This window comes from Molothrus ater, chromosome 21, assembly GCF_012460135.2.
Source record: "Molothrus ater isolate BHLD 08-10-18 breed brown headed cowbird chromosome 21, BPBGC_Mater_1.1, whole genome shotgun sequence".
NCBI lineage: Eukaryota > Metazoa > Chordata > Aves > Passeriformes > Icteridae > Molothrus > Molothrus ater.
Window position 1 is genome coordinate 8,028,477 of NC_050498.2, and position 27,976 is coordinate 8,056,452.

The 27,976-nt window shown below is 44.4% G+C and overlaps 2 protein-coding genes across 6 annotated transcripts; one reads left to right on the forward strand and one right to left on the reverse strand.

Moving 5' to 3' along the window:
- On the reverse strand, positions 1-6,892 carry CTNS (cystinosin, lysosomal cystine transporter). Of its 3 annotated transcripts, none has more exons than XM_036394952.2 (11): positions 6,628-6,703; positions 6,293-6,366; positions 5,455-5,533; positions 4,817-4,901; positions 4,623-4,726; positions 3,624-3,755; positions 2,814-2,913; positions 2,600-2,719; positions 1,363-1,533; positions 1,042-1,159; positions 1-707 (listed from the first exon to the last, which is right to left on the reverse strand). In XM_036394952.2, exons 2-11 carry the CDS (start codon positions 6,354-6,356, stop codon positions 577-579), a joined length of 1,104 nt encoding a protein of 367 aa, XP_036250845.1. In that variant the 5' UTR covers positions 6,357-6,366; positions 6,628-6,703; the 3' UTR covers positions 1-576. The 3 variants fall into 3 exon arrangements, with proteins under 3 accessions (XP_036250845.1, XP_036250846.1, XP_054372967.1); XM_036394953.2 differs by lacking the exon at positions 6,628-6,703 and adding an exon at positions 6,545-6,567; XM_054516992.1 differs by lacking the exon at positions 5,455-5,533 and having other exon boundaries at positions 6,470-6,892.
- LOC118694048 (sedoheptulokinase-like) lies at positions 6,727-27,967 on the forward strand. Of its 3 annotated transcripts, XM_036394950.1 has the most exons (19): positions 14,016-14,123; positions 15,875-15,964; positions 17,142-17,325; positions 17,959-17,989; positions 19,458-19,773; positions 20,326-20,492; positions 20,779-20,931; positions 21,299-21,439; positions 21,907-22,205; positions 22,808-22,984; positions 23,187-23,351; positions 23,617-23,712; positions 24,011-24,081; positions 24,462-24,627; positions 25,350-25,416; positions 25,817-26,133; positions 26,702-26,829; positions 27,087-27,202; positions 27,642-27,967. In XM_036394950.1, the coding sequence occupies exons 5-19, from the start codon at positions 19,472-19,474 to the stop codon at positions 27,773-27,775; spliced, it is 2,499 nt and encodes an 832-aa protein (XP_036250843.1). In that variant the 5' UTR covers positions 14,016-14,123; positions 15,875-15,964; positions 17,142-17,325; positions 17,959-17,989; positions 19,458-19,471; the 3' UTR covers positions 27,776-27,967. The 3 variants fall into 3 exon arrangements, 2 of the variants coding, with proteins under 2 accessions (XP_036250844.1, XP_036250843.1); XR_004981368.2 differs by lacking the exon at positions 27,642-27,967 and having other exon boundaries at positions 25,817-25,994; positions 27,087-27,194; XM_036394951.2 differs by lacking the exons at positions 15,875-15,964; positions 17,142-17,325; positions 17,959-17,989; ... (13 more) ...; positions 27,087-27,202; positions 27,642-27,967 and adding exons at positions 6,727-7,415; positions 8,606-8,747; positions 11,079-11,262; ... (1 more) ...; positions 13,644-13,819; positions 14,963-15,372 and having other exon boundaries at positions 13,923-14,123.
- Positions 27,968-27,976: the final 9 nt, after the last annotated feature.

The following is a 27,976-nucleotide window of genomic DNA, read 5'->3' on the forward strand; positions in this document are numbered from 1 at the left end:
TTTTTTAGGATTTTTTTTAATAAAGAGTTCAAATGGTAATATTTGTGCATTTGTTACAAACTCCATTATTGTGATGTACCACTGTGGCCAGCCTGAGTGGTGGTGGACTGTGAGCTGTCTGGGAAAGGTCGGCAGCAGCACTTGGATCCACAGACAGTCTTCAGTCATTACTTAAAGATATGAAGTGATTGCTTAAACATGATCTCAGATTTTTGGAAGACAGAACTCTGCTCTTTGTGCTTCACCTCCAATCAGAAAGACATCACTTTGGTCTTTCTCTTCCCTGTGGTTGGTGAAAAAAGAGCCATGTGCTGCTTGGACAGCTCCCTCTGAGCTGTGTGTGCAGCTCCAACAGGCACGAGTCCCCCGTGTGCAGCTGAGAGCTTGCTGTCCTTAAGGCATCTGGCAGCCAGTGCTTGGCAAGGCAACAGCTTGTGTTCCAGCCCAGAGAGGATCAAGTCACAGGCAGAAATCAGAATCAGCATTTCTGGTAACTGGCAGCAAGAATCTTGAAAGCCCTCAGAGAGGGTAGGGCCAAGTTCAGTTTAAAGTTTGAGTCTCCACAAATGAGGTTTGTTATTCACAAGGTTCGTAGCCTCGTCTCCTGTACAGGCAGTAGTGCTGGGCCATGAAAACAATGTCAAAGATGATGGAGAAGACACCCAGGCCAAACTTGGTTGGATCTCCAAAGATTAACCTCCACTCATCTGTCAAACACAAAATTAGAGTTAAGTCTGACTCCTCAAGTGTAGTCTTAAGACCCTTTAGAGAAGTTCATGTCTATTACCTGGACTGCTCAGACACACCCAAGACTGACTGCAGTGCACATCTTATGCAAAGCTAATTAATAACTTTTCCTGTGGTTTCTTCAGGGTGGCTACTTCATTTTATATCTTGAAGGAATATGAAAGATTCTTTAACCTTCCCATAAGAACTGCTCCCCACAACACAGCACAAACATCATTCTTCTGAGATAACCTGCTTTGTAGTGGACTTCCCACCCCATTAGGACAGGCTCCAGCACCTCAGTTCCAGGCTTACCATTGTTGTAAGACTGCAGAAACATCTGGAGAAGGCTGAAGCTTCCCCCAGTGAAGTCCAGTAACACATTTCCAATACTCCATCCCTCAGTGCTCTTCCGGCGGAAATTCATGTAGGCCTGGGAGTGTGACAAGAAGTCAGTCAGAGTGTCCTGCACAGGATTTGGGATTGACTTGCAGGCAGTTTTCAGTACAATTCTACTGCTTTGTCACTATTAATAAATAATCATTGGTGGTTTAGTCTCTTCAGACTTTCAAGAGTACACACTGCAAGCTTAGGGTGGCAGGGGTATGGAATGCAAGAAGAATAATTCAGATTTACCTGTGGGAAGTATTTGATCAGTGTGACTGCTAACTTAATGTAGGAGAAGCAGAACAAGAACTGCAGCCATGTCATCACCTCAGCTGCAGCCAGGAACAGCGTTGTGAAGGTGAAGATCCATGCAAGTGCCAGGAGTCCAACAACAACTTTGGAGACTTTCTGACCTGCTCGCTGAAATAGAAACACAGGTACATTTTGGCCAGGTCACACATCCCCAGACACAAAGATACAGTTTGCTCAGGACCCTGCAGCACTACACTCCAAACCTGTTTTACCAGTCAGGCTGGTACCACGAGGAGAACTTTAAAATTAAGCAAGTGCTACAGCAACCAGCTGGAGGTTTGCAAGAGCTGATGAGCAATACTCATATCAATAATTTAAAACACTGCTGTCCCTGAGCAAGGGGGAACAGTATTCTTGAGTATTTATGGTGCATAATCCGTAACAAAGCTCCAAAATTCAATCTGACGAGATCAGGAGTTCCTGTATGTGCAAAAGGCTGATAATACCATTATAGTAAAAGATTTGTGGTTGCTTTCTAATTGTTCACTAGAAAATTCTGTAGTACCTGGCAATGATGACAGATGGGCTGTTACAATTTTAGATTTAGCATGACCAGAGGAAGAACCCAAAGAGAGAAAAAGTTACCATCTATGTAGTGAGAAAATTGGTCTGTTCAGATGGGAGGTTTATACAATGAAAATCAAACAAAGAACCACCTGACTGGAACAATCAGTGGGATTAAGTAAGAATCACTTGACTGTAACAATCAGTTTCACTTGAAAAGGTGTGAATTATGAAAGGGCATTTTCAGCTGTTTTAGGAAAGAAGCTGAAAAAACTGTGTTTGAATTGCAGGAAGTATCTAAAATCCTATCATAGCTTGAAGAATGCCCAAAGAAACAGCAAAGCATTTGTGCTGTGAAGAGCTGTAATCTATGTGCTGGCTAGAGAGCTGTTTGGGAACTTTATGAACTTGGCTGTTTGCCTCAGTTATTTTGAGTCCCTAAGGAGTTTACTTATAAGCTCAGAACATCCATGAGGCTGAAGTAGATCAGGTTAGTGGAGGTGCTCCTAGCTTGGGAAAGCTGAAGGCAGCTGGGCTGTGAAGCCTGGCTCCTGGAAAGGCCGGTGGAAGTGCAGGGAATTTGGGATTTTGGAGCCCAAATGGAGCAGGGAGGTGCCCGGCAGAGGGAGCTCTGGCAGAGCCCACAGGTGAGCCCAGCACCCGGACCCACCTCGTAGATGCAGCACTGAATGATGGTGAGGAGGGTCAGGGCCACTGCGTGGAGACTGAAGAAAACATCATTGATGGCCACAGGGTTCACCCCGCTGGGATAACTGACCAGGAACTCCTCCTAAAGGTAAGAGAAAGCAAAACCAGCCACGTGTCTTGACTCCCTTCTGCACAGACCCACCCCCCAGCACGTGTTAAGAGAGAATCATGCTCACCTTAATCAGGGGAATCCAGAAGAGCCCAACATTAAACACACTGTATGCTATAAAGCCAGTAAGGTTTAATGCTATGAAGTCAAAGCTTAGTCCAACAACGCTAGAGAAGAGGGAAAAAAAAAAGAGAAACATGCATTAGAGAGTTACAGGCAGTTCCAGGGACAAACTGACCCTGGAATGTATTGATTTATAACAGTTTCTGGTGTAAGCAAAAGCTTCAGGCATTGTGACCACACAATGCTGTGAGTTCATCAGGAAGCTGGGTGAAATAACAGCTCTCATGGATCAATTTGTGTCTCTGCTCTTTAGCTGCACCCCTCCATGAGCTCAGCCTGATAAAGCCCTTCCAGCCTGAATCCATAAAGCACAAGTGCATCATTGCCAGATCAAATGGTTTCCTTCTCATATGTGATAATGCTCCTACTCAGAGTCACTTAGCTCAAGGGGAGCTGGCCAAATGTGACACTACAAGGAGGTGTCTGAGAAACAGCTGGTAATCTTTGACAGTGATCATCACAGCTGCCTCAGCCAGATGATTTACAACATGGCACCAAAAGGAATGGAGAAGTCTCCTCTATCACAAATTCATACTGGATGCCAAATCTTAGGACCAGGTGTTTGTAGGATGCACTTGGTTTCCCTCCAACCTGCATGTATAAAATCTCACTGGGGCTGCAATTATTCAGACCCTACCTTTGCCTTTTTCCCCACCTTTCCATGGATAATTCCCAATAACCAAGACAGATGTAGCTGAAGCTATGAGGATGATTTGCAGAAGTGCTTTAGTGACTTGCAAACACATCTCTTTACCTTTTCCGTCGCCAGTTCTCAAAGAGTTGAGGATAAAAGGAGATGGACCAGGCAACAAAATAGATCCAGCCAATCACCTCATCAGCATACCTCACTATGATGCTGTGAATCACTTGAAATTGAATCCTAGGCCTGATGGTTAATGCAAGAAGAATCAGTTAATTAAAGCTTTTCTCAGGAGATTTTATCTTGTTCTGCTCTGAGAGAGGAAATAGAGTCCAGGTGTTGAGACAAGACAATAAAGATTCGGTTGGGTTCAGCTGAGTTGCTCCCCTTTTCATTTGTGACCTTGTTATGTTTGGGACACCTCCCACTCCCTGAGTCTTTCCTTTCCATCCTTTCACCATGGTCACCAGGTCACCTTGTGCCAGTGGCTTCCCCTCCCTCAGCACAGGGTCTGTTAGGCAAGAGCAGAGCTGCACTCCTCACCCTCGTGATTGTGCTGCCCTGTGAGCATCCCACGTGCTCGCCTCTGCCTTTGCCTCGAGTTTCAAAAGCAGAAGCAAAACAAGGAAGTAAAATAGGAGCACCCTGCTGCTCAGTAATATCTGAGCCACAAGCAAGTGCAGTCCAGCTTTCTCCATCTGGCTGGGCTTTTCCCAGGAGGGAGAACTGGCATCTGTGAGGAGAGGGCTCCCCTAACTGACACACCCCAGGAACTCCAGAACAGATCCTGCACAGCAAGAACAGCATCCCACTGGACACTGACAGCCAAATGCTCCCCAGAGCAGAAAAGCTGACATGTGATCTTCATACTTTTGGGAGGCACTATTAAAACCAGACTAAGAAGCCGTGAGAACTCAGTTATCTTGTAATTAAATCTAAGACACCACTCTGCTTCTGTGCCCTCTACTTACCTGAGTATTTGGGGATTTGCTGCAGGGTTACCAATCTTCTTAACTGCATCCCACCCATGTCCCATTTAACTCCTAGGAATAGTTACCCCAACTTTTAGGAAGCTACAGGATAGTAAGTAGAACAAAAAAACCAGTTTCTCACCCAGTTAAGTTGGAATTATTGGGATAAAGGTAAACTGTTACTTGTCCCACATCATCTGCTTTCACTTTGAACTCTACTTTAGTGTGACCTGCAGGGAACTGTACCTGCAAGGCAGAGCAGAGGGAAGAAAGAGGAGTTGCACCATAGCAGCAGGAGCTTTTTGCATATGGTTACAAGTCTGTGCTCTCACTCACCTCATCAGGAAGTTCAACAATGGTGCTGTGCTTTGAGGAGTGTGTAATATTAAGAGTTATCACCAGTGTCTCATTTAGTGGGGCCCTGAGAAGGCAGAAAAAACAAGTTAGGCTGGTACCTGAGCTCAGGGGTTGCTTTAGGGCTGCAGGGGAGCATCTGCTCAATCCTCTCAGCAATGAGCAGCCCACACACAATAGAAGCTGCCTCATGCTCAGAGGAACCAGTACCAAACTGTGTGATATTGCACTGGTTCTTTTATCTGATCCAGTGATGGCCACACTGTACCTCCCTCTTCTCCACACAAGTGGCAAAGTCACCAAAAGATCCTGTCCTATCCTATCCTGTCCTGTCCTGGTGCTCATTACCCTTTGCTGAAACAAGGCACAAGTACTTTGGGTGATGAAGGACAGGAATTACAGCAGAAAGACAAAACAGAACAAATAAAACCTTTCCAAGTGACACAGTCCTGCACAGCTTTCCTAAAGAACTCCACTGATCATTTGTCCAGGATGTGATCCTTCTAGGAAATGCAAGTTTCTCTTAAGCATCAATTTTTAGAAAGGGAGGAACTGTAAATTCACTTATGGAGGGCAGCCCGTGTTCCAAAGGGAAAGTAAAGCTGCAATCGTGATTTTACCTCAGTGAGATAGTGACGTTTGTTGAACTTCCACTTTCTAGAGAAACCACTTCAGGGACTGACAACACAATGGCTCCATCTGTGGGGGGGGGAAAAAAACACCCACACAAGTCTCAATTACTATGAACAGCTCCTTAAGAAGAACAATCTACTTTTTTTGTGCCATAGATATTTTACCCATTGGTCCCTGCAGTATCAGATCAATCACGAAGTTCACACAATAAAAAGCAAAGGGGGAAACCAAGCAACTTAAAAAGAGAAGTATATAACTGTCACTTGAACATGTTGCAAGGAAGTAATTTAAATGCTTGAAGTGTAACAAAAGTTAATGCCAAGGGAAGATTATAAGGTACTGCAAACCCACCATGGTTCTTGATGTGATCCTGGTGATCTAGGAGTCATAAATGCCCCAAATTTATTATAAAATTGTTTCTTGGGCCACAAATTCAATCCAAGTACCCAGATGTGCAAGAGAATGTACATTTACAGAAACAGAGAGAGACACAGGTTGCACAGGTTGGCCTGGACACTTTTTTTTCTGCTGCCACATACTACACATTGTCTGTAAGAAGTTATGTGCAGAGGAGCTCCCAGTTCATCACTGACTGCACCCCAGGCACTATTCAATCTGCAGAAGTGACTTTGGAGCACGAGGTGCACAACCTCAGCACAGTGTAGGAGCACAAGAAGCCGAGGTAAGGGGTGAGAGAAGAGCTGATGTGAAGCGTGGCACGGGTATCCCTGGAGAGATGTAATGGGATAAGTAAAGAGCTGCCCTTTTCCATCTCTTACTGATCTGGAGCCCTGTGGGCCCAAGCTGCGCTGACCAAACACTCACCGCCAGGCCCCAGCAGCGCCAGCGAGAGGCTCAGCAGAGCGGGGAGCAGGTACCGCGTCCTCATGGTGGAAAAGCTGCGGAAAAAGCAGGGGAGAAGCTTTCCTCAGCACCCACACGGCCACACAGCCCATCCCCTCCGCTGGGAGCCGCGGCAAGCGGCTCCCTCCGCAGCACCACGGCCCCCAGCCCGGCCAAGGGACCCTCAGCTCCCCTCGGAGGGTACCGCTCTCCCCGTCCCGGGCACATCTTTACCTCAGCACTGCTCCCGTGACGGACCCGCCCCACCCCAACGCGCGGGACTACAAATCTCGGCAGCCCCCGCGCCCCTGCCAGACCCTCGCCGCTGGCGGCGCGCCGCGGTGCACGCTGGGACTTGTAGTCCGGCCGCTCTTTCCTCCGGCGCTCCGGCGGAGCGCGGTGCGCGGTGCTTTGGAACGCGCCGCTGCCGAGGCGGCGGTACCGGGGAGCGGGCGGTAACCCACCCCCTTCAGTGCCCCGCGCCGTCCCGGTTCTTCCTTTTTCAGCTCTCACGTGAGGCGATCGCCTGTGGACTCCCCGCCCAGCGCCCACCGCGTCGCTGCGGCCGCCCCCGGGGGCCATCTTGGGTGTGGCGGAGCGGGTCCATGAGGGGGGCAGAGCCGTGAGCGGGGGGACAGGGCGGGCTGGGCGCCGTGGTGGTTTGGTTTGGATAAAAAGCATGGTTTAAAGCAGCGCAGGTTAGCTGGGGAAGGGGCGCTCTGTTACTGTCACAGTGGAGGGGTAGCGACCGGGGAGCGCTGAGGGCAGGGAGCACCTCCAGCCTGAGGGCGAAGTCCAGGTCGCGGTCCTGCCCCGTCCCTGAGAGCCCGCAGGGCGGCACCGGGGGCCGGGAGGGTCTCGGGCGGCACCGGGGGCCGTGAGGGGCTCAGCTTGGTGGGTGTTGTTCCGCCTGTGACAAGGTGACAGCCGTCCCCTCATGGCCGCGGCGGGCGGGCCCGGGCCCACCTGTGTGCTGGGCATTGACCTGGGCACGACGTCGGTGAAGGCAGCGCTGGTGACAGGGACAGAGCGAGGGCTGGCGCTGGCACAGAGCTGCTCCAGGGAGACGCAGGCACACAGCGATAGCCCGGGAGCTGCACCGCAGGTAAGGGCTCAATTATCCTGCAATTCCCCTCAGGGAGTGCTGAGGGACATTGCAGGACGCCGGCCTTGCCTTGCAGTGCTTGGGTTGTTTGGTACATTGCGCAGAGTGCAGTGGCTCTCCTGGATTGTTTTGGTGCCCAGATTAGCAGCATATGTCTGGGTATCAAAGGATTAAAACACCCCCTGCTCACCGTTCAAGGAAGTCAAGCAGAACTGCTTGACTTAAAAAGGACACAGGTTTTGAAAAAATTGCCTAAGACACTGTAAAACTGTTCTCCCATGAGCCACCACCTTGTCTTTGACACTCCCAGTAAGGAAACAGCAACCACTTGCCAACTGGAAGGGTATTTTATTTAGCACTTCAGTGTGAGGTGAAATCATAACTGGAAACTCCCTGTGAAAATAACCAGGAAGAAGTGTTCCTGTTAAAGATCTTTACATCCATTGTGCTGCTCAATCTAAAAAAAGGATTAATCAGAATCATAAAGTATGTGCACTGTTTCTGATACCAAGGATACCAAACAGGCCAGCCCTCCTCCTGCCAATTTTTGCAGCTTAAAGTACCTATGCACAAAGTTCACATTTATTTGTAGACTCTGTTGCAATAGTTTTGTAAACATCATACGGGTCTGGCACAAAGTAACCTGAACCTTTGAAAGTGTGAAAGCTTCTGGGGAACTGTTGGGTCAGTTTCCCGGGTGGTTCTAGGAATAGAATATCCAGAAATTGAATATCAGCATCACCAAAATCATCAGTGAGTAAACAGGGAGGAGCTTTAGGAAAGAGGCAGGGGAGGCTGCACACCTGCCAGAACACATGGATTTTTTGCTCTGTGAGGAGAATGAAGAGCAATAGATAAGGTGAAATAATGAAAGCTTGTAGTCAGTGGTCATGGATTTTTTTAAAGTTACAGTTGAGTGTGGTTATTTAGGAAATTAAAAATTATTTGGCCTTCAGCTTAAGAGGCTCAACTTAGTAGTATTGATTTTTAGTTTTTGTGGGTTTGTGGGATTTTTTTGCAATTTTTCTTTTCTTTTTTTTGTTACAGTTTAGTAGTGAATATTACTCTCATAAATGCTATTAAATTAAATGAATTCTGTCCTTCACTTCTGACTAAAGCAGCCTTGTTTAATAAATACACTGAGTGAATCCTAATGGCTTCATGCTCAGGATAATGCTTTGTGATTGCAGGGAATGGAGCAGGATGTCCAGAAAATCGTAAGAGCATTGAATGAATGCCTTGCTGCTCTGCCTCAGCAGCAGCTTCAGCAAGTCACCCACATTGGGATTTCTGGACAAATGCATGGGGTTGTGTTTTGGAAAAGTGATAAAGGTAACTTTCATTCTTTAACATTCCTGCTCAGAGTATTATGATGCACAAAATTAAATTGTAACATTAAACTGCTGCATCACTTTGGTCTTCTCTAAAACAGAATTAACAGAAGAGCTCTTATGGGAATTTTGCTTTTTTTTGCTGAAATTTCAGCTACTCACTATAGTTAATGATAAAGGATTTAGCCTAATGACATCCCTGCAGGTTCAGCACAATTATTAACATAAAAGAGGAATAGCATATTTGTGCCTTGTTAATTGTTTCTCCATCACATGCTATCTGCTGCCCTTTGAAAGAACTTCTGCATCCTGTGAATAACTTGCAGGGCGATTTTATTCACCTCATAAACCCCTTACATAGATGCTGTCCAGCATCTCAAAAACTCTGTTTTTTTCCCAAAATCCCAAGACTTTTTTTTCCTAGCAAGTCATGCATTAATGTCATGTTGCATTCATTTTGTTGCTTATGCTTCTGTTAGTAGGAGCTGGAAAGGAGTGTGGTCAGGATTGTGGATGCTCAGCTGCTTGCCAAGACCTCAGAGACAAAGTCAGCTGCAGTGAGGTAGTCATGGTAGTCATGTGGGGCTTGGTTGTGCAAATCCCCAGATAATCCTTGTGATAGGGAGGATATTTGAAGAATCCAGGCCTTGGATTGCCAGCCCTGTGAGATAGGGATGGATTATCTTCTTGGCTAATGTCTTATGGACCTTCTGAAGTCTTAGGCTTCCAGAGAGTGGGTCCATGTCTTTTGCACTTAACCCTGTACTGTGCTCATCTGGACAATTATACAAGTCTTATTATGACAGGAGTTATGCAGATGAAGTAAAGATGTATTGTAAACCACAGAGCAGATTTCCCAAAAGTGCTGGTCACTGCCTGTCAGAAGTTGTCAGAGTCTTAATTGCTTGAAGGGGCACTGTACTATTCATTACTGGCTGTAATTTTACATTAAATACCAAAAATGATTAGAAAGAAAGAAGTCCAAGGGCTGATGGACTGGAGGAGCTGTTGTTGCTTTCCAGCTGTCCCAGGAGCTGCATAACAAAGCCTTGTGTATTCACAGGCACAGATTCTTATGTCATATTGGTAAATATTTTATGTCCTAAAGCCACATGCCACTTTAGTTTCATTTCTATCAAGTGAAAGAGGGTGTTTGCTCTCATTTGTTTTGAGTGGACTAAGTGAATCCAGGACCTTTGGGACACAAATAAAAATTTTAATAGAGTCCTTTAGGGTTAGATTATGACTAATAATATTTCTTAGAATCCATTTAAAATGAGAAAAGCAAGCCAATTGGAAATTCAGTTCAAGGAGATTTGATAGAACAGGGAATTGAGGAAACAAGAAAAAGTATGTGTTTTATTTTGCATGTTTCTCATGGCACCTCCCAGCCTCCAGGGCTGCTTTTTGCTGTGTGAGTTCCAAGCCCTGTATCCAACCCAAGAATTATATTTTTGAGCCATACTTGTGGGAGTCAGGAAGCTGAGTATTTTCTCTTGACTCTCTGCTCTGTGGCCAAAACCCAGAGTTTGCCTCAGCTGCAGAGTGAGTGACCTGTCCTGTCCCTGCCCTGTGTCCAGGGATGGCCTGGGAGGGGTCAGAGCTGTGCCCTGGAATGTGCAGGCAAACAGTGCTTGAGCCCAGCTCTCCTCTCCAGTGGAAGAATGGGAAAGTTTCCTCAGAGGTGTGGTGTTCTCTGCTCAAAGGGAACGTGCTGGACTGGGAAACTGAATTAAACCCTGAATTAAACCCTGTCCTACCTTTGTTTTGTTGTACATGAGGATTTTGCTCTTAAGCACTTTGCAGTGCACTGCTAAATACTCTCAGATGCAGGTTTCTTGTTGCTTGGGCTCCAGAGGTGATGCAGCTTTGTGCTCTCCATCCTGGGCAGTTCATTACTGAGGCAGCATTCTCCAGCTGGTGATTTAAAAAAAAAACCCAAAAACCCAGCTGAGGTTTTCATGTCAGAGCTGCCATGCCAGCTCCTCACCTCTCATAGCAGACTGTGGTTGGGTTTTTTTGAGGCTCACCTGGTGTTTAAGTTGTATCTTTAATATCTCTCTTCAAGAGAAGGAAGGCTTTGGATACCATTCTCTGTGTTACAAAGGAGAATTTGCATTATGATGTTATCTAGGGCTGGAAACTAAGACTAAGACAAAGGCAATTTCATTTGTCATTTCAAAACTAAGACTGAGACAATTTCATTACACTCTCTACTGGCTCTATTTCTGATATAGTTAACAAATTGTCAGGTGTGTCCAGAAATGAGGAATGCCAGGCAGGCTGTGCTGCAGGGAGTCCCTGGATTTCTTGGATTCTGTTTTGTTCTCAGGGTGCAAGTGGTCAGAGAGTGGCCCAGGCCCTGCCTTTGAGGCAGACAAGGTCAGCCACCTGGTCACCTGGCAGGATGGGCGCTGCAGCCCCACCTTCCTCACCTCCCTTCCTCTGCCTCAGTCACACGTGAGCCTGGCTACAGGATTTGGATGTGCCACAGTCTTCTGGTATTCAAAGAACAGGTACATTGCTGCTCCAAAGGCTGTTCTCATCTTGGATTGATGTGACAATTAGTATTCTTGTAGCACGTTAATGCTGCTGCAGGCTGAGGGCTGTGCTTCTCTGTAATCATAATCTTAATTAAGTAGTCAAAGAATATTTAAAATGGCAGTATTTCATATAAACTATGTGCAATTAAGCATGCAAGAGTCTCTGACCTCATAAAAATACTACAGATCACTAACAAAAGGATAAGCTTTTGATCATATAGGAGTAGAAGCTTTAAAGTATCAGAGAGTAACTCTGGTCTGTCCCATGGCTCAGAGCAGCTCTGCTAGTGCAGTTTGAACACTGTCATTTTGCCTTGTGCTGCCCTGTGGAAAGTACAGACATGCCTAAAACAGTAACAGAGTTGCTTGGTCTGGTTGCTGCCAGATGCCAAAACAGAGTCTCTAAATTAATTTCAGTTCCTTCCTTCCTCAGACACTGAGACAGATCCTCATGGGGTGACACAAGTGCTCTGCTTTGTTGTGGTGTGTTTGCAGAGGATATAATTTTTCACTTATGATTTGGCATCAGCAAGATTTGCTCTTCAGTTTCATCTTTCTCAAAGAGCCAGTCTCTTCCTCTGCAATGAGTTCAGGTTCAATGAATGGGGAAATTTTTATTAGGTCTTGTTTTTTTTTCACTGTGTGTCCAGCAAATCTATGGAGCCTGGTGTGATCTTTGGAGCTGCATAAGTCATGAGTCCAGCTGCTTTGTTTTGCTTCACATGTGGTACATTTCCATTCATATAATTTGTGGATCCCACAGCAAGTGGGAATTTACCTATTTTTCAGTAATGCTCTGGGATCAACAAAGTGTTGTTTATTTCACACAAACAATTACTACTTTCCTGGTAATTTTTTTCCATGCTGTGCTTTTGAACCTTTGACAACCCATTCCTTAAAGCTGCCCTCTCTCCATCTTCCATCTGCAGATAAGTATTGCTGCAGCTTGGATAACAAATTCCATTTAAAAAACCAAACCAAAACAATAAAATTCAGGTTGATCACTGAGATGGCTGTTTGATATTTTAATGGACCCACATGTCTGAAGTTCCCCCTAACAATGAAAACTGTCTTCTCTCACTGCTTTAAAGCAAAAACCCCTCTGTTTTTTGAGTGGTTTTTTTTGTTGTTTCAAACATCTTGTTTAAAAGTCCAGATTTTCTGAAGGCTTATGATGCAGCTGGCACGATCCAGGACTACGTGGTTGCCATGCTGTGTGACCTGAGGAAGCCACTGATGTCTGTCCAGAATGCTGCCAGCTGGGGATATTTTAACTGCAGAAACAAGAGCTGGAATACTGAAATGTAAGTGCTGAGGCCATTCAGGGGGGTTTGTGCACTGCTCGTGGCAGGCAGTGCGAGCACCTCCTTGGGCTCTGACTGTTGATGTGCTACAGATAGAAAGGGATTCAGAGTTATTTCTAATCAATTGTAGCCTGTACTGAGGAGCTATTGAGAGTTTGCTCTGTTTAATCTGATAAAATCTGGCCCAGTAGTTTTAAAAATACCTACAAACAGCAGAGCTGAGAGACTTATCAGTGATTTCAAGCTGTTCTCCCCCTTTCTGTGGGGAGTGGGATGGAGAAGTGCAGCCACAGTTACCTGTGCCATGGTAAACAGTTACCACTCTCTGGTTCTTTGAGCTGAGCTTCATAATTTCTAAGACTTACTTGTGATAATACTTAAGAGCTATTAAGCTACAGGAAATCTTAGAAGGAATCAGTTTATTTGTTTACTTATTTATTTTAATGATTTGCTCTTTCAGGGCTGAGTGCTAAGGCCTTATATATTTCAGGGCTTAGGTTAGGCCAGGACTCCAAGGTGAAAGATCTTCTCATCAAGGTATGAAAGAGTGACAGAAATTTGCATTTTGCTGACTGAACTGAACTGTTACTAATGTGGTGGTGTTGCTGTAGCACCTGCAGCTGATTGTGTAAGGAGTTTGTTGGACTTAACTCTTCATGATTTTGTTGTGAACTACTAATTGCATGACAACTGGAGTTCTTTGACACTCTAGCTGCATTTTTTGCTGGTTTTGTGATTGTCCCTTTACCCTGGACCTGCTTGTCCATATGACATCAGTAGGTTAAACTTGCTGAACATGCACTGTATAATCTGAGGTGCTCAGATTGCATAGAAAGGAAAACAATTTATTCTTCCAGACTGGTTTACCCAACCCACTGGGCTGGAATGCTGCCCCTGTCCAAGGCCAAGCTTTCTAAACTGGTGAAAGCATCCATAAATCCAGCAGCCACAAATGTGTGGCCAGGTTCATCTGTGACTTCAAAGAGTTTTCTGTAGTAATACCACACATTCCCAAACTGCTTTATTCCAATAATGTTGTTCTGCTTCCAGACTGAAAAATTCTGGCTTTCCTGTCCACTTGCTTCCAGAGGTGGGAGACCCTGGCAGTATTGCAGGCAGGACAGCCTGTGCATGGCATGGGATACCCCAAGGAGCAAAAGTGGGAATTGCTCTGGGAGATTTCCAGTGCTCAGTTTATTCCTGTCTGACTGAGAGGACCGATGCAGGTATGGTCATTTTGGTATCTAAGTTGTTTCTCTCATTGTTCTCCTTCAGGGTAGCTCAGTAAAACTCTTTATTTTTCTTTCTTTTTTTTGGTGCATGTTTTAGTTCTTAATATCAGCACCTCTGCTCAGCTGACCATCTCAATGCCCCTGGGTTTCCAGCCTCCAGAGGCACCAGATCCTTCCTCAGCTGTCACTTATTTTCCCTACTTCAATGGTGACTACTTGGCAGTGGCAGCATCACTCAATGGAGGGAACGTGCTTGCAGCATTTGTGGGAATGGTGGCACAGTGGGCACAAGAGCTGGGTAAGTCCTTTCAAGGAGAGTTGAAGCACAAAACTGGGGTTGATCATCAAGGTAAAAGGAAGCTGAAGCAAAGGGACAAGCCTGGAGCTGTTTCATCATGCCATAAAGGGAACAAGGATGGAATTCCTGGGTCATGCTTCCCAGATCTCTGGAATTTCCTGCTGAAGCTTTTGAACATGCTGGGACAGTCATGCTTGGACTCCACATTCATATTCCCTCTAGGCCTTCTTTTGTTTCAAGCACAGAGTTATTTTGTGCAAGTTGATTTTCAAAAGGCAAGGTTGGCAGATTTGAGGACAGCAGCCTGTAATTTTGTGTGACTGCAGTCCAAAGGAGTCCTTTTGGTGCATATTTCACAGCACTAATGGATTTTAAGACTCAAACTCATGGAATATCTAAGTGCTTTAAGCATGGCATTGACAGGTTTTTTAATAATCTCTTGGGTTTTGCACTACAGAAATCAGCTCTGAAATTGTTCTTTCAGTAAGTACTCGAGGTGAATGTTGCATTCACATGGAATCCAGCCACTGAAGCTGAGCCCTGCTGTCAGTCCCTTTAAAGACATTGTTTTGTGGGACAGTACAGGCAATGAGGAGTAGCTGTTGTTGTCAGGAAAGGCAGTTGCTGCAATCAGAAAAAGGTTTCTGCTATTGCACATTCTGGGTACAGTTGGAGGGTAGAATTATGGTTCATAATCTTGGACACACAATTACCTTTGGGGCACAGAAAAAGATATCCAGTATTTTGCTGAACAGGTGCATCAGTGTCTTCTGTAACTGTCCACATGTGAGATACACAAGACCCTTTCAGATTGGTAACGAGATATTTCCCATCTGCAGGATTTCAGGTTCAGGAATCTGCCATCTACCCAAGGATAATCCAAGCAGCCTTGGCCCAAAAACACAGCAAGCTCTCAGTCCAGCCAACCATATTTGGAGAGAGACACCTTCCAGAGCTGCTGGCATCAGTGAGCAGCATTGGTGCCTCTGAGCTGTCCCTGGGCCATGTCACCAGAGCCCTGTGCCGTGGCCTCGTGGAGAACCTGTGCTCCATGTTCCCTGTGCAGCAGCTGCAGGAGCTGGGGGTCAGCAGGATCCTGGGCAGTGGCAGTGCCCTTGCCAGGAACGAGGTGCTGAGGCAGGAAGTGGAGAGGATTTTTCCTTTCCCTGTGCTTTATGGGAAGGATGTGGATGCTGCTGTAGGGGCAGCTATGGTGATGTTCCATAGTAAATAAAGTCATTATTTGGAATGGCCTGATGCAGCTTCTGGTTTTTTCCTGACTCTATAATGTTTTGGTTTTTACTTTATTCCACATGCACTCTCATTCGTTACAGTGGGACAAACCCCCTGCATTTAATGTCTGCTTCTCCTGGGTCTGCACATTTTGTTGCTCTCTCATTCCCATTTGTGAAATGAGAGTAATTATCACATTAAATTTATCTGAGTGACTGGGAAAGATCCATTAACTTTCTGCATAAAAAGACACTTCTTGTGAGGCTCATTTTCCTGCTAGGAAATATGTTGGAAAGGGCTGGGAGAGATGAGCTGCTGTCTGTAATTTGCTCTGATGCTTTTGTGCACTCCTGTAAAAGTTCCAAGTTTTATCCCCTATGTTATTCTCTTAGAATTTCTTTCTTCTCCCAGTCTTTATTTTAATGTTAAAACATTTATACTTTTCTGTCTATATGTACATTTCTTTTGCTCAAATAACTTTGGAGACAAGTAAGGTGTTTCATGTTATCTGCATTCAGTTTCATTCCTAGGAAGCACATGTTTCCTCTGGAATATGGACATGGATTCCCCTCTTGCTCATTAGCAACATCAGGACTGACATTTTTATGGTGAGAAAGCTGTGCTGAGTTCTGAGATCTTAATCACAGAGATGGCTTCATTTCCATTCCATGTCATGTTTAGAGAACTGTTGAATGTTACAGAGAAAATGTTGACCAGAGGTGTTGGAAAAAGTCTGAATTTGTTATATGTTGTTTTTCCTATTGCATTATTATAAATATATTTTTATCAACAGGTCTGCTTTCATTTCTATTGAATAACAGGCAAGAGCTGATGATGCTGTTGCATCAAAAGCCTTTGCAGCATTTTGGATGCTGCTGAGGAGCTGCCTATTGGTAATCTATATCTATGCATTAATAAAGAGCCTTGTTACTCTGAGTACCACACTTCTAAGGAGTATAATTAGTTTGCTATTAAATAGGTAAATACATAATTCCTTTATGTATTCATGGATAGATGGCAAGACTAGAGAGACAGCCACCTTTTACAAAACAAAAGACTGATAATTTTATTGAATAATTTCATATTCTACTCAAAATCTCAGGAAGTTGGGGGGCTGCTCCCAGCCTAACAGCCTCAGGAAAAGCTGTTTCTCCAGACCAGTTTCTGTCAAAAAGATCTTATGTAAATTATATATTTAGCAATATATGACACAGCTCTGAATTTTTGAGGGTGTTAGATCCATCCAGGATTAGATAAATTGGGGTTTTTTTCCTCATAACATTAGTATTTAGAGGCTGACCCTTACATACCTGTATATAAAATTAAAAAAAAAAAAACGTAGGAGGAACATGAAATAATAAAAAGGGTTTTGTTACTGGTTCTTCCTCAACTCTGTTCTGAATTAGCTTATTGTTAAAATATTTATCTTTAAATCAGCCACACATGAAAGATTTTACAAAGTTTTGTAAATTGAATTGAAATTCAAGAATTGAAACTGTGACCCCCGCCCCCCAGAAACAATTGTTGTCTGGTGGTTTGGGTGCTGTTTGTTTTTGGTTTTGTTTTTTTTAATTTATTTTTTGCAAACTTGAGTGTATTTACGAAGAGGAAATCTGGAGAAGAATATCCATTACTAAATGCAATTAAAGGGGAGGGAAAAACAGCAGCAACTTACTGCAATTCTTGTAAAGAGCTTTGCTAAACCTCTGGGAATAGAAGCCACTGATGCTTCTGGTTCCAGAATTGTTCTTAATTATCTTATTGCTCTATTCTCTGTTTTTCCAGTGAACTTCCCTTGGTTCTAAAAATCATCACATTTTGCAGACAAATGAGGTGGAGAAGCAAACTCTGAGGGCTTTGCAGTCCAGGCACCTTGGAGGAGGAATATCTGGCACCAAATTCCTGTAGATCAGTGGGTGTTTACTGAGGCTGGACCATTTCTCAGAAGACAGGATTTTTGTCAGTATTTGTAAGTTCTGCATGTATATTTGAATAGCATGGTTGGTTATTTTTAAACTCTGTTATTTGTGATGTGGCAAGGCATTCTAGCCAAAATATTTCCTTGTTCATTGCATGAAACTTTTGTTTATGTGGGTTTCAAAGAGGTCAAGTATGTTGTGCATTTTTTAAACTAGATAATGCTTATTGGGTTTTTTTGATAATCCTTCCTCAGATTTGTGAAGGTTATTTCCCTTGCAAATTCCTACTCATGAGGAAATGCAGCTTTGTCTTCATTATCAAATAAATTACCAGGGTTTAGAAAGGAAAGCATGTATAATGTAGGTTTGAGCAATTGCCAGGGAGACAGGATTGAACCTATTCTGCACATTTATATTTATTTTGTGTAAAAGTAATTGATTGTGTGTTCTGTAGCCACTCACTGTTTGGTTCAATCCACATGAGTTTAAATAGACAAAAAATTAAAATTATACATTACTATATTCCCTCTGTATTTTTTCTATATTTTATAGAACTGGTTTTATTCCTTTTTCACTGTAGCAATAGTTCTTCTGTAATTTTAGTATCTTGTTTCAAATAGAAATATTTTTATTTCTTATTTATAGGACAATTCAGTTAATAAGATATTATGTTTTTCTTTCAGAGTGGTTCTAAGGAGACAAATTACTTGAAAGGTGAGCAAGTTAAATTGCAGTCATTAGCATTTTATCTGTGCTAAGATAGATTGTTTCCAGTAAGCCTAAATGTGCAAGTTTGCAAACTGATGTTTTATTTATGTGTATATTGTACAAAATTATAGAAAACGCAAATGACAAAAATTTTCACAGAAAAATGTAAGTGACCCTTGATGTAAACATGAATTATTCCCACAGAACTGAAAATCCAGCTTCAATGCAGGTTTGCACACAACCCTCAGAATGTTTTTCTTGTGAAGAGAAACAACCTTGAAGCGTGTTCATGTTGTTTTCATGCTGACTGTACGGAGAAAATTACTGACCACTCCAATGTGGTTTATAATTTGAGGCTTTTAAAGATTTAGTGACATTCCTGTGCTCAAAGCTGTAGGATTTCCAAGCAGTGTGGGGTTTCAGAGCACGTCTCTAAGCCAGCTGTGCAGCAGTTCAGATATGATGTGTTCCTGTCTCCACTGCTGGAATTCCAGGATATTTTCCATTCACTGGCACGAGGACAATATTTGTCTGATTAAAACAGGTTGATAAGAAACCAAACAAAAAAAAAAGGCAACCTGTTCTACCCTCAGCAGAGTGTGTTATCTGTGAGGGTGGGGAGGCACAGGCTGCCCACAGCAGCTGTGGCTGCCCCATCCCTGGGAATGTCCAAGGCCAGGTTGGACAGGGCTTGGAGCAACCTTGAATAGTGGAAAGTGTCCCTGGCCATGGCAGAGGGGTGGAATGAGATGAGCTTTAAGGTCTCTTCCCAGCCAGAGCATTCTCTGGTTGTGTATTTGTTGCTTGTGTCAGGTTCTGTGTGGTTGTGAATCAGACAAGATCAGCTGTGGTTGTTCTTATCTGTGCTAAGCTCTCCTCTGCGTTTCCGTGCCTCATGGCTGAGGTGACACTCACCTCTCAAGGATCACACTCTGCAGTTTCCATCAGGCATCTGGCAAAGCCCTTAAAGGGATCATTTTCCTGGGTGCAGGAAGCCCTCTGTGCTCAGCATTCCAGAGGTCAGGTTATGGCACAAGCTGGGCTTTTTCACATCCCTGATAGAATCATGAGAATGGTTTGTGGCACAAACCAGTCAGAAAGTAGAGAAGAAAAGCAGAGATTTTGGGGGTTTGAGGTTGTTCATGCTTTAGCAATGACTGGAGGATGAGGCAGTGGTTTTAGGCAGAGGTAGCTGAGGCTCAGCTCTGCAGGGAAATGGACAGGAAGCTCTGGGATGCTCTGGTTTGCTTTCTGCATTCTGGAATGGGTAAGGGCAGTGGGAACAGATACAAATGGAATAAAGACCCTACTAAACTGTTCTAGCTGTGGGCACAGTGAGAATGTGTCCATCTGCCTCATTTCTGGGATGAGAGCAACCAACCCACTCCCTGCTGTTTGTGGAAAACATTCCTGGGCAAAAGGGACTCATGGCCCTGTAAGTGCTGACCTGAGGTGTTTGTGTCCTTCCTCACAGACTGCTGGCTCATCATGTCCTCCATCCTTGGGAAGATGAAGAAGTTTGGCAGTTTTGACATGGAAGAATCTGAAGTGACAGATGAACACACAGATGGGGAGGACTCTGTCCAGGAAGCCCCTGACAACCCCCAGGGCCCACTCAGCTCCCGGGCGCACCCACCCAAAAGCAACATTTTTGCAAGACGGGGCCGCTTTGTGATGGGGGACAGTGACAAGGACATGGCTCCCATGGACTCCTTCTGCCAGATGGATCACCTGATGGCACCTTCTGTCATCAAATTCCACGTGAATTTGGAGAGGGGCAAACTTCACAAGTAAGTCTGCCTGGTGAGATTTGGTTGTAATGAGTAGTTTGACAGCTGCAGGCCATGGTTCTTAGAGCAGCATTTGTTCTCTCCACTTGAGCAGGACCATTTTTTCAGTTTCAGTATTTTCCATGCCAAATTAAGGAATGTTGCAACTGAAAGTGACAATAACTGTTGTCTCTTGGCATCTCTAAAAATATCTATCTCCATGGATATTATGCCCAAAATTGGCAGTGGGCCTCAGTTCACTCGCTTGAGGCTGCTCTGGTGAATGGACATGGTTCAGAGTGAGAACAAGGGATTGCCTGGCTCCAGGCTTGCAGTTACACTGCCAAGCTTCAATGCCTCTTTCATCACTTGTTCTCAGCTTTTCAACAACAGAATTGTAATTTTATCAGCAGAGTTGCTTGCAGACTTTGTTCTTTTAGTCTTTGCAGAGGTACCTATTCTGATCTGCAGCATTTACTACTTCACCTGAGCAGATGAAGAGCAGTGTTCTGGTAGTTGATAAAAAGCCTGCTAAATACCTGACTTGAGGTAACTGACATTTCCCCTTGTTAGGCTCCTATCTACAGATTCCATCACAGGCTGCTCAGAAAAAGCTTTCAGATTTTATGACCGCAGAAGGATCTTTGATGCTGTAGCCCAAGGCAACACAAAGGACCTCAGTGACCTGCTACTCTACCTTAACAGAACCTTCAAGCATCTCACAGATGAGGAGTTCAAAGGTATCTTTTAGTGTCACATACCTTGAGTTGCCTTCTTCTTCTTCCAGTAGTGCTCCCGAGATGAAAATAAAACAGATAATTATGTGACATGTCTGCAGGAGGTCCTTTAATAGCCCTATTGATTGGGCAACCCATTGATTGGAAGGTTACAGGAGCTGAAATTTTCTGTGAAACACTAAATGAGGTTTCTTGTCTTTTGAAAAGAACCTCATTAATTCCTGCTTGCCTGGGTTTAGATGGTGGGTTTGTAATCACTTCTATATACCTGCAATTTTTTGTTTTACAGAGCCTGAAACTGGCAAAACCTGTTTACTGAAAGCCATGCTGAATCTACATGATGGGAAAAATGATACCATTCCCTTGCTGCTGGATATTGCGAGGAAAACTGGAACTCTGAAAGAGTTTGTTAATGCAGAATATACTGACAACTACTACAAGGGTAAGAGAAGCAGCTGCTGCAGTGAATGCTTAGGGTGCTCAGACTGCAATGGGGTCAGGCAGGGCTCTCAAAGTCTTGTGCATGAGGCTTTATGCACCCCAAAGTTCTGGTGTGTTATTGACAATCTGTGCTTTTGTGCTGGAGCTGTGCCCTGTTAGGGGCAATATGCTGCCATTTTTGATATACAGTGATTTAATGACTTGCATTTGCTGTTTGTGTGGTTTTTTTCCCTGTTCAGTTGTAGAGCGTTTTAGCCTGCAGAGCTCTCAGTTCCAGCATCTTACATGGAGCTGAGGGAATTGCAGTGCTGAAAGCTCTCAGTCTGTACTAAATGCTGAGGATTCCTGTCTGATGGGTGTCTCTGCAGGCCAGACTGCTCTTCACATTGCCATCGAGAGGAGGAACATGTACCTGGTGAAGCTCCTGGTCCAGAATGGAGCAGATGTTCATGCCAGAGCCTGTGGGGAGTTCTTCAGGAAAATCAAAGGGAAATCTGGCTTTTATTTTGGTAGGAGTGAGCACAGTATGGTCTTTATTGATGGAGTTGTCCTAGCAGCATCCCAAGTACAAGCTGTTAAATAATCCTGTTTGTGTGGGACTGGAGGCTCAGAAGTACCAGATGGGCTGTTCCACCTTTAGGCCAAATATTTCCTCCCAAAGACTGAGCTTATAAAGAAGCACAGTTGGTAGCTGATGGTGTTCAGTGTGAGCCTGGTGTCAGCTTTCCTTTGTTCTCTGAGCACTGTATCCTTTGTAACCTGCTCCTGTCCTGGCAGGGTATTTTAAGCAGCTCTGTTTCTGTGATGTAGTTAAACTAAAGAAAACCTATTTTAACAGCTATTACAAGAATTAGTGCTGTTCCAGACAGAGAGATTAATCTTTTCTCATGGTGAAAGATGAAACCAATGTGATGTTTCTGTTTATGCACCTCTAGTACTGGGCTTTCTGACCACTCCTTCCCTTTGCTTGCCATAGGAGAGCTGCCTTTGTCCCTGGCTGCCTGCACCAACCAGCTCTGCATTGTGAAGTTCCTCCTGGAGAATCCCTACCAGGCAGCCAACATTGCTGCTGAAGACTCCATGGGCAACATGGTCCTGCACACACTGGTGGAGATTGCAGATAACACCAAGGATAACACCAAGTTTGTGACCAAGATGTATAACAACATATTGATCCTTGGTGCCAAAATTAATCCCATCCTCAAGCTGGAAGAACTCACCAACAAGAAAGGGCTGACTCCTTTAACTCTGGCAGCCAAAACAGGGAAGATAGGGGTAGGTGAACAAAGGTGTTTGACTGTCCCATTGCTGTGTCACATTATAGAGAGAACATGTAAAACATTTATGCAGAATGGATTTTAGAAGTTCATTTTTGAGGCCTTTTAGTTAAGGGGAACTAATGCTGCTGTTTAACTGCACAGTCCTTAAAGGCTACAAAGAGTGAGTGTGTCTGTGCCCAGCTGGTTTATTCACACCCCACTGGTATGCAAGGCAGCCCCAGAGGAAACAGAAAGTGTATCTCTGATATCATCTGAACCACTGGAGCTCTTTTATTTCACACTGGCTGATGTAACTCATCTTCTGGCAGTCCCCATTCAAAGTGACTGCTCAGAGATGTGTAACATCTCTGTTTTTCTCTTGCAGTTTTGAAACATATAATTCCAAGTTGTAAGAGGTGTTTGTATTTCTCATCTCCCACCACAGAGTGAGAAAATTAACTGTGTTTATTTCATCCTGTGATCTCTGCAGTGCTCCAGTGGTTTGGCTTCAGCTCAGTTGAACTGGGGAGAAAAGACCCTTCCTGTGTTGTGGAGAGGCTGAGGAATGAGAAGTTCATTAGCACTGAAATGTTGGTTGTATTGTTCTTTTGCAATTAGATTTTCGCTTACATCCTCAGACGGGAGATCAAAGACCCCGAGTGCAGACACTTGTCCAGGAAGTTCACTGAATGGGCCTATGGACCTGTCCACTCCTCTCTTTATGACCTGTCCTGTATAGACACCTGTGAGAAAAATTCAGTGCTGGAGATCCTTGCCTACAGCAGCGAGACACCAGTGAGTACTGCACCTCCTTGCCTGGGGAGAGCCTCATCTTCCACACGGAGCATCTTTTCCCTCATTTCCATGAAACAGCAACCTCCACCCTGAGCATAAGGGAGCTAGAGGGATCATTTGCTGAAGATTTTATAGAGTATGGGTTTTTTCAAAGTCCAGTATATTCTGGTCCTACCAAAATTCTCCTGTTGCTCCTGCACAGAACCGTCACGAGATGCTGCTGGTGGAGCCCCTTAACAGGCTGCTGCAGGACAAGTGGGACCGCTTTGTCAAGCATTTGTTTTACTTCAACTTCTTTGTCTACACCATGCACATCACCATCCTCACTGCAGCTGCTTACTACAGACCTGTACAGAAGAATGAAAAGGTACATTATCCTGTCATGTGTCAGGGGAACCACCCACTGCATGATATCCCAATTTGAATGTGTGCCCTTAGCATCCAAATTTTCCCCTTTCCAAAAGGCAGGAGAGAGATTTGACTCTGCTTGCTTCCCAGTCTTGCCCCCTTGCTGCAGCACATTGAGAAACTTAACCACTCCCTGTTCCCCCAGAAATGGAGTTGCTTCCAGGCAAGGCCAGGTATTTCTATCCCAGTTCTGCTGAACATATCTGTTTTCCTGTCTTCTACAGCCTCCCTTTACCTTTGGTTACAGCACTGGGGAATATTTTCGAGTAACTGGAGAGATCCTGAGCGTACTGGGAGGCCTCTATTTTTTTTTCAGAGGGGTAAGATATTTGAAAATTTTCATTTTGCTGTTTGGTAGGTGTAGGAGAGAATCAAACAAGCTTTTCCTATTCATGAACATTGGCTGCTTAGATAATCCATGTTTTAGTCAAGAGATACAAATCATTTTCCTTGACCTGATGTTACTGGAAGGGTCCTCCCTGGATCTTGCACCAGTGTTGGCTTTGAGGTGTTTTATGGGTTCCAGCTCCCTGATACAGGAGTCAGTGCTTAGTTAATTAATTCACAGGGGATATTAACATTTCCTTGATGCAAACCTGGTCTTTGTTCCCTTTTCAGATCCAGTATTTCGTGCAGAGGCGCCCATCACTCAGGACACTGATAGTTGATGGCTACAGTGAGGTTCTTTTGTAAGCTCCAATATCTTTGATTGCATCTCAGTGTATGGTATCTGTAGTTGAGGCTGAAGCCACCTGTGATAGGAGCTTTGCTATAATTCCCTGGGTCTTTAGAATTGCCAGTGGATATCCTTGAACACGTGGGTCTGGGTCAGTGACCTCCTGTGGAGGTAAAGCAAATTAAGTGTCTGAATGCTCAGTGTGTCATGCAGGAGTTAGGAATAGATCTCCAAGTGGGATTTACACATTGTTTATGCAGAAAGCCTCTCCAAGGCCCTTTCTCTTCCCAGCTGGACAATCCCTTGTTCTGCTCTCTCCCCCACGGGGCTGCTCTGTTCCCAGCACCTGTGGCCAGCTCAGGCCTCTGCACTCACACCACTCTTGTCTTCCAGCTTTGTCCACTCCCTGCTCCTGCTGAGCTCTGTGGTGCTCTACTTCTGTGGCCAGGAGCTCTACGTGGCTTCCATGGTGTTCTCCCTGGCCCTGGGCTGGGCCAACATGCTCTACTACACGCGGGGCTTCCAGCAGATGGGGATTTACTCGGTCATGATCGCCAAGGTCAGTGCAGGGAGCGCCTGAGGGGGCAGCAGAGCCTCACCGCAGGAACCTCTGCCTGCAGCCCCATTTCCAGGCCGTGTCTGCCTCTCATATGACTCTGCTACCCTTTGTTATTATTTTCTGAGTGAAGTGATAAAATGTAAGTGATGTAAAAAAACCTCTCTGCTCTTCACCCATATGTTTTATAGCAGTCTTGATAGGATGATGATGATTATTATTATTATTTTTATTACCTGCCATGCTTGAAAAGAACTATAATTGGGTAGGCATGGATGCAAGGAGACTGAGAACAGTCTCACCAGGCTGCTCTGGTGGGAGATGGCCCAGCTTTCTACCAGCTGGAAATTTCTCCAGGTATAGATAAAGTGTTGCCAAACAGAGCAATTAGACAAGAGGCAGTAGCTGGCTAATAAATCTCTCTGTGCTGTAGCCAGCCAGCCCAAGAGGGGAAGAAAGATGAAACTCCCTTTATGTGGTTTGTGCTCACAAAGAGGAAACTGTTCCCATGTGTAAGTGTTGCATTTGTGGGTAAATTGTTGCATGGATAAGAGAAAAATGTTTTCTGTATTAAAGTTTATTATCTCAGCTAAATAATAATGCTTAATGCATGAACAGCCAGTTCAGAGCAGATGCATTCTTGAGCCAAAGCAGTATTTTCTACCAGTTTTTGTTGCAGTTTACATTCAAGTTTTAAAATCTTTTCCTCTGTTTACATGCTACAGATGATCCTTAGAGATTTATGTCGCTTCATGTTTGTCTATCTTGTATTCCTCTTGGGATTTTCCACAGGTAATATTCTACTTGGAGTTACTTTTTTTTACCTTAAAGAATCTCAGAAAAGTTAGTTTTTCAAGTTGCTTAGCCATTTTGATCCTAACAAAAACCTAACAAATTAACCTAATTTAAAAAAAAATCTCTTCAGAATAACGATTATTTGTAGTAATTTCATACAACTTTTCAAAGTTGTAAAGCTGAATAGAAAACCAGTCATCCTTTTCTATGTGGAGAAAACTGAGCCAGCACCTGCTAAGAGGGTGTCAGCTCTGGGGAATATTTTATAGGGCAATTTCCCTGAGGTCAACGTGCCTGTGGGGGAAAGTGTGTTACCTCTCTGCTCCTTTTCACTGCTTGCAATGAAGTTATGATCTCAAACTGTGTTTCCATTGTGTGAATTCTCTTTTTGCCCCAGCTGTGGTGACTTTGATTGAAGATGACAACGAGGGGCAGGAAACAAACATCTCTGACTATGCCAGGTGCTGCCACTTGAAACGGGGCCGCACCTCCTACAACAGCCTCTACTACACCTGCCTGGAGCTCTTCAAGTTCACCATTGGCATGGGGGACCTGGAGTTCACAGAGAATTACAGGTTCAAATCTGTGTTTGTCATCCTGCTGGTGCTCTATGTCATCCTCACCTACATCCTCCTGCTCAACATGCTCATTGCACTGATGGGAGAGACTGTCAACAAAATTGCACAGGAGAGCAAGAGCATCTGGAAACTCCAGGTGTGTTGGTTCTGTCAGGCTGCTGTCCAAAAAAAAAGGTGTGGGGAGTCAGAAGAGATTTCAGAAAGAATCCTTAGGAGCTGACATGTATCTAAATAGCAGGTCATTGTTTCTTTCTGATTCACCTGAACAGCTCCTAAAAAAAGTGTATTAGCTCCTTTTCCATGTATATTTGATGTTTTGACTAAGCAGATGTTGCCAGTGTTCCACAGATTTTCAGAATGTAAGCAATGAAGTATTTTTGTAATTGGACTAAATTATTTGGCTTTGTATGATGGAAAATCCTGATCAGACTATGAAGAGGGAGATTATGCAAGGGGAAAACCAATCTTTACCAGAATCAGTTTTTGTTGGAGGTAAGAGAGGAACTTCACAGTTTTATTCATGGGGCAGTAACTCAGCATTCTCAGTGACATATTAACAAAGGGTGATGCTGCAGAGTTACAGTGTCAGCTCTAAGATGTTGACAATGATAAAAACTCAGGCTTTTTAAAACAAAGCAAGAATTCAGGATTTGTTTGACTTTGACCAGCAGTCCCTCAGTGCTCTGCTTTCCTTTACCTGGCAGAGAGCCATCACAATCCTGGACATTGAGAACAGCTACTTGAACTGTCTGAGGCACTCGTTCCGCTCTGGGAAGCAAGTCCTGGTGGGGATCACCCCTGATGGCCAAGATGATTACAGATGGTGCTTCAGGTAACCTCTTTGTTTGTGTATCAAGCCAACAAGCTTTTGTAGACAAACAGCTTCAAGTGTCTGGTGATGGGAAGCAGAACTTTCCCCCTGGATCACTCTGAAGAATAGAGCACTAATAGTGTCTGCAATGGTCAGTTTAATCTGGGTTTTGGGTCAGATCTCAGGCTTGAGAGGTGACATTTTGTGGTATATAAACTGATCCTGGAGCTGTCTGGTGATCCTTAGAATAGATCTTGGGTTTGTTGTTGCCTCCCCAGGGTTGATGAAGTGAACTGGTCCACGTGGAACACTAATCTGGGCATCATCAACGAGGACCCTGGGTACTCTGGGGACCTCAGACGAAATCTCAGTTTCTCCATTAAGCCTGGCAGAGGTGAGGCTTTCAGAGACCCAAATCCTGCACTCTGGTGAAAGCAGCAGCATGGATTAACTGATGGAGGGCAGTCAGTGCTTTGCACTTACTGATAATGCAGTGACTGAGCTGGTGGTGTTTTCAGCCAGCACCAAATGCAGAGGATGAAATGGGCTCACTGCTCACAGTTTGACTCTCTGCAGTAAAAACCAAGGAGCTGCCTTGGAGACCCCAAGCCCCAGAGTCTGGGAGCTCAGCGTCCAGCACCAAAGCATTTCACTGTGCAGTCAGCACTTAGCACCTGAAATATGGAAAACTTGTGGAACAGGATGGGGAAGAAAATCACAAAGTCCTTTCTTGCTGCTTCTTTCTTCTTTCAGCAGCTTCCTGTTCAAACCACTTGTATATTTTCTTCTATTTCTGTGGAGGGGAAAAGATTAACCATTCCTTTCCTTTTTAGTTTCAGGGAAGCACTGGAAAACATTGGTTCCACTTCTAAAAGATGGAGAGAAGAGGAGAGAAGAGCCTCACAAGCCACCAGAAGAAGTCAAATTAAAACCTGTTTTGGAACCTTATTTTGAGCCAGAATTCTGAGGAGTTGAAAGAGTCAATTCCAAAGTCAGCCTAATTCTGATTGCCTGTGCTGGTCCTCACAAAAGGGACAGGAGAGCATTTCATGTACAGGAACAGGGACTTCTGGAAAAAGGTCAGAGGACTTAGGGAATTACCATGTGCAAGGATTTATTTATTACACTAAGTGTGCTAAATAAACTATTTGTTGTTTAAGCTCATGTC